This window comes from Orycteropus afer, unplaced genomic scaffold (assembly GCF_000298275.1).
Source record: "Orycteropus afer afer isolate SDZICR_OR568_19922 unplaced genomic scaffold, OryAfe1.0 scaffold00464, whole genome shotgun sequence".
Classification (NCBI taxonomy): Eukaryota; Metazoa; Chordata; class Mammalia; order Tubulidentata; family Orycteropodidae; genus Orycteropus; species Orycteropus afer.
The window spans coordinates 536,351-542,734 of record NW_006922051.1 but is presented as its reverse complement, the minus strand read 5'-3'; the positions used below and the strand labels follow the sequence as shown (position 1 = coordinate 542,734).

The window sequence follows — 6,384 nt, the reverse complement described above, 5'->3', positions numbered from 1 at the left end:
GAGATTCTTGTCCTTGAGCCCCAGTGGAGTGCAAATCTCTGAATTTGAACCCAGCATGGAAGAAGACTCCTTTCTACTAAGTATTCAGTTGACAGCAGCTAGGATCTGGTCTATCATTTGGAAGGTGTATTATTTTGTTTTCTGTGAAGCAAATTAATTCCAACTCTTGGCCAGCATTCTACCAAGCTGGTAGGAACCTCAACTTTAGTTTTTATTGGAGGGAGTTCCTTCCCCTCTGAGGATTACACAAGAATTCTGGAGGCGGTGTATGTGGTACTGAGGAAGTAAAGAAAATACCTCTAGGCTTCATTTCATCTTGGTAGTCACTGATGTGCTTACTGCTTAAAATTTGTATAACAAAACCCACTGCCATTGAGTGCATTCTGACTCAAAGAGACCCCATTGGATTTCCAAGGCTAAAAATCTTAACAGAAGTCCCTTAAAAAAGCCTACTTTGTATCAAGGGTAGAAACATCGGTATCCAGAGAATAGTCTTCCTACATGCATCAGTTCACTCCTGGTGAAATTCTTCCAGAGAATAGAGCACAGGTCCCTATTATGTTGTTATTGTTATGAGATTGTTGTTGTTGTTATGTGCCGTCAAGTGGGACCCAACTCATAGCGACCCCTCCTTGGGTTTCCGAGGCAGTATCACTCCATAAGTAGATTGCCCCATCTTCCTTCTGAGGAGTGGCTGGTGGGTTTGAACAGCCAGCCTTCTGGTTAGCAGTCAAGTGCCTTAGGCACTCTGCTACCAGAGCTCCTTTGTTATGTGATAAGAAACCACAAATATCATATTCTAGTAAGTAGAATGTCCTTTTCTATTCAAGCTACCACCCTCAAGACATCAAGGAGCCTGCCTGTCATCCCACTCCAACCTCTGAAAGAGATAATCTCTTCAATAGTTTACCCTTTTGAAAAAACAAAAGACCAGGAAGAAAAGTTGCCCTGAAGCTACTTCTTTGCCCTCTGAGGCAAGAGAACACAAAGCTTGGCTACTCTTTTGGAGTGAAGGAAGGTTAAAAAATCTCAGTGGCTTGCAGTCTTTCTGATTTCTCTAAAACTTGAAAAACAAAACACAAATGAACATTCACAAAAAAATGTAGGGGCTACCTCAGGAACCTGTTATCTGGTGGCAGATTTAACAAACTAATTTCCATAACAAAGAAAAGAATGTAACATGTACTACAAATCAAACCCAAAACAAAACTCACTGCCATCCAGTCGGATCCAACACACAGCGACCCCTCCTTGGGTTTCTGACTCCATGGCACATAACAACAACAAATCACTACAGAAGTAGATTGTCCAACCTTCCTTCCCAGGAGTGGCTTGTGGAGTTGAACCTCCAGCCTTCTGGTTAGCAGTCAAATGCCTTAAGCATTATACCACCAGAGCTAGAGGCAGAAAGATTCCTTCCCACTGTGGAAACTTCTGAAAGAATTGATATTTGAACAGGGCCTTGGAGGAGAGTTGCTATTTCCCCAGAAGTCAAAGTGCATTTTAGGCAGAAGGAGGCAGGGGGACAAAGGCAGGAAAGTGTTATTTGGCCAGAGCACAGGTAGACCTAAGATTTGATTGGAAAACCTTGCTTAGTTGGGGAAAGGTTGATGGTGAGGTGGGTGGGGAAGATGTGAGATGTGGTCACAGAATGAGCTGGAAAATAGTTCTGATAGAGGTAAAAAGGTGATGGTGACTTAGTTATTGTTATCTTCATTCATTCATTTATTCATTCAATCAAGAAAGAACTATTGAGCTTCTATGTAGTAGAAATCTGTTAATTTTGTCTGCTGAGTATCTGGTTCCCCTTTCTTTTCATAACAGAATTTTCATTTTCTTTGGTGACATCTCCCTACTCCCTATCCAATCCATTTAGTTTGTGGAGTAGTTCCACCCTTGACTCCAGAGATGAACATGGGACTCAGGCTGGGCCATTATGATTGGGTCAAGGGTGAGCATGTGACTGAGAGTCCAAACAGTTTAACTCCTATGGAAAGACTAGGAAGAAATAACCCCTCACTTGCCAAAATTGAAATTGAGAGGCTGCGTCATAAGGATAGAAGTGTTGGAAGCCATTTTTACACCATAAGAGTCAACTTTAGAGCCAAGAAATGTGGAGAGAGGAAGATGGAGTCCAAATAAATTGTTTGAATTCTTGGATCTACCCTTGCCTGACTTACTCTCTGGACTTGACAGTTACATGAGTTTGTTTTGTTCAGGTCAGTTTGGGTCATAGTTGGTCATTTGGTGACTGAGTATGCCTAATTGAAACAATCTGGAATACTGGTTTGGTGCCATAGGATACAACTATCAACACAGTCCCAGAGTTCATAATCTGTGCCCTGAGAAATAAGGAGGAATAAAGTACAGCCCAGTCCCAGCCTTAGATATGTCATAATAATTGGATCTACTCCAGAAAAATAAGACTCTTCAATGTCTGATCTAACATGACCTCCTGTGTATTTTTTTAAACTATGAAGTCAGGAATCAGCTGACAGATTTCAGACAGGAAGTCACCATTGCTTTGACCACATTGTTGACTTTCTGTCCCTGCTTAATAGTTTTTCTCTTTTGCAAAAGGTTCACTATGTCCTGGGCAGAACCTATGTATATTTTTTATTATTCCATTACCTAGCTGTGTGCCTGTGGGCAAAACATTTCATCTCCAGTGCCTAAATGTCTTCAACTTTGAAATGGCTAGGGATAAAAATATCCCCATTTTACCTTAAAGGATTTCTCTGAAGTGACAATATCATATCCACATATGCAAAGTGCTTTCAAAGGTTAAAAAAAAAAAAAATTATGTTTAAATAGTACAGGCAAATCTTGTCTTTACTTTGAATTGGTTGAATAATCCTAGACACAATGGCATGCTGGTAAATATTTGACAACAGGTTCTCCAGGGGAGAAATAAAAAGCCCAGATTTGTTGCATTTACTGATTTTCATGATAAAATACTTCCACCAGAGCCAACTGCAATCTATCAACTGGTTTGCAAAATTCCTGAAAATTAACAATCAGCTCCCATGGGTCTATATGAACCTACACAAGCTTGCATTGCTTAGATACATTAGTTAACCTCACCTGTCTCTGTCTCTTCATCTTTTAAAAGACCTATTTGTCTAGATGATCACTAAAGTCCTTTTAATCTTTATGATTTCCTGAGTGTCATTATTCCATATTTATCAGTCAGATGAATCTTATTAAAAACTCATTATCATCATAGCACTTTCACTAAAAAGATGCATTGAAATGAGCTACTGTCACAACTAAAGTTTTTCTTCATGCTATCATATGCCTAAGAAGACTGTTGGCATCAAAGACTGATCAGTCTTCAATTGCATTAGATTACTTCATAGTTCTATAATATTTTCACTCATCATGTGCAAGCAATTATTCTGGTGGTGGTTTTCGGTAAATATTATAGATCACCATTATGTGTGGTTATAGATATTTAAACCAGTTAGCCATTTCCTTGAGTTTGTATAAGAATATCCCTCAGACTGCTAACTGCAGCTTAAGTCATATTCTTTAGATCTCATTCTCTCCCAGTCTTGAAAAGTTAATGGTGTTTCTCACTAAGCAACACGTGAGGCATATTTTTCTATGAAGCTCTCTCATCTTCAACTATCCCCAAAATCTCAGTGATAAAAAGCACAAAGGTCAGGAATTCATCAACTCTCCCATTGACATAGGGACCGAATTCTAAATTGACCATGACTAGACAGCAGTGAGTAAGCAAGACTATTAGGTGCAGGACTGGACAGTGTTTTGTTCTATTGTACAGAGTCACTATGAATTGGTGCCAACTCAACAGCCCCTAACAGCAATAACAGATTATTAGAATTTAATCACAGGTGGACTGTCCCTGAGCTTTCTTGTTGCAGTATGTAATCTGTTTGTGAATAAACCATTGACAGGGTGTTGGAGGCTCACAAATACAGTGGACCAATGAGCAGAGTTGAAGTGCCTGAATTGAAGAGGGAGGATATCAAGTGACAGGTTCTGCACTAAAGGACCAATCTTCAGCCAGGGACAACTTCAATGGCCTTCAGTTGTTACCTCATTTCCTGGGGCTGAGTTATCTTGTTTGTTTAGTGATAAAGAAATATATCAAACCATATCTGGGAAATGATATTATGTACGAGGTGATTTAGTACAGAGTTGTTTATAATCATAAACATTTGGGAATACTGTAACCTAAAAGTCCATCAACAGAGGACTGGTTAATCAGACTATGGGCATTTATACAATGGAATATTATGGAGATGTCAGTACAAAAGAATAAAGGGACTTTTTATATTCTGGTATGGAAAGATCACCCTATAAGTGTACAATACAGACAATAAAATGCAAATTTATGTATAAAAAATGGACAAGGGTGAGGAAACACAAGAAAATGCTAAATATTGGTTACCTTTAAAGGAGGAAACTGAGTTCCTGGGTTTACAGATGAGAGGGACAGTTTTTACACTATGCTTTTCATAATTTCACATTTTCTGTGATCCATGTGTCTTTCCTATTCCAACATTCATGTTCAAATACACATTTTTTTCACACTTTTTTCCCCACTTATACTTTTTCAAGAAAACATGTACCAACCGGATAAATAAAGTTGTGTAAGTCTGAAATGTTTTTCATGACTTTAGAAAGAGAAGACAGGACTTGTGAAATGTGTGGACGTGCCTCTGACAAGGTAGCTCATGCCTCAGATGTCTCCTACAAGCCTTTGTAAACTCTAAAACATTAACTAATTGCTCAGCATGATAATGCCCTCTCAGTCTCAAAAAATGAAATGAAATACCCACTATTTCTTATAAGCCTTAATCCCTGTATGTTTAATCTGGGCCCTAAGGTGCTGAAGTTGTTGTTGTTGTTGTTAGGTGCTGTGTAATTGGATCCAACTCATAGTGACCCTTCCTTGGGTTTCTGAGGTGGTATCACTATCGAAGTAGATTGCCCAACCTTCCTTCTGAGGAGTGGCTGGTGGGTTTGAACCACCAGCCTTCAGAGGGGCCATGAATCTTTTCTGAAATTGTACACAAATTTGTTGAGTGTTTGCTTTTCCTGGAGAAAAGTTCTTTACCATTCAAAAGTTTTTGAAGCAATCCATGATCTAAGAAAAAAGGGCTAAGAATAAGATGTTATTCGTAAATAGGATAATTGAATTATACGAAACATATTTATGAAACATGTTTATTCATCCACTAGCTTATCTATTCACATGGTTAATGAACCTGCACCAAAAGAAAAGCTTCTGAAGACCCCCGGTGGTCCCGTGAATCTGTCTCTTGCTTCAACAGTGTTTGGACAGAATAGACTCAGCGACTCCCCACCTCCCCACCTCCCCACCTCCCCACCTCCCCACCTCCCCACCTCCCCACGTCCAGCTTCGGCCCACCCTCCAACCTTCTCTCCAGGCACAACCTCCCAGACCATCCTCTCAGCCATCCGGTTTCCGGGACTACTAACATCGTTTTTTGTGGTTATCTCCAAATCCTCAACGAGCTAAGAGCTCCCAGATCCGTCAGAACTATTCTGCCCACTCGGAGGCTGGGGTCAACCACCTGGTCAACCTGCGTCTGCGGTCCTCCTATACCTACCTCTCTCTGGGCTTCTTTTTCAATGGTGAGGATGTGGCCTTGGAAGACGTGGAACACTTCTTCGGTGAACTGTCGAAGGAGAAACCCAAGGATGCCTGAGCACTCTTGAAGCTGCAAAACAAGCGTGCTGGCCTCGTCCACTTCCAGAACGTGAAAAAGCCGTCCAAAGATGAGTGGGGTAGAAGCGTGGATGTCATGGAAGCGGCCCTGGCCCTGGAGAAGAACCTGAACCAGGCTCTTACGGATCTGCATGCTGTGGCTTCTGCCCACACAGACTCCCATCTCTGTGACTTTCTGGAGAACCATTTCCCGAATGAGGAGGTAAAACTCCTCAAGAAGATGGGTGACCATCTGACCAACCTCCACAGAGTGGCCATTCCCCAGGTGGGGCTGGGCATGTACCTCTTCGAGAGACTCACCCTCAAGCATGGTGACTAGGTGCCTCCGGAGCCCAGCGACCTGGGAAGGCCCTTTGCATACCCCTGACAGCCTCAGGCCTCCTCCTGAACTTCTCCTTCGGCCTCGAGGCCGCATGTGAACTACCCCGAAGCCCTCTTTCCAAGCATGAACCAAATGTTTCCAAAACAAATGGAAACAATACAGATTATTTTTGCAGCAAAAAAAAAAAGAGAGAGAGAGATAAGCTTCTGATATAGGCCTTATGAAGGAATTCTGTAGCTTATGAAAATGGTCCTTAGAATTTCCATACTTCATAAAAATAATATGGTACACCTAATCTGGTGACACAGAAAGACCACAGCATCAGGAGACACCTACTAAG

At 41.2% G+C, this 6,384-nt stretch overlaps 1 protein-coding gene across 1 annotated transcript; it reads left to right on the top strand.

Moving 5' to 3' along the window:
• Nucleotides 1-1,638: 1,638 nt before the first annotated feature.
• Nucleotides 1,639-6,041, top strand: LOC122151455 (ferritin light chain-like). The gene is given in 2 exon segments (XM_042782771.1): nt 1,639-1,678; nt 5,509-6,041. Coding segments are annotated over 2 exon segments (573 nt in total).
• Nucleotides 6,042-6,384: the final 343 nt, after the last annotated feature.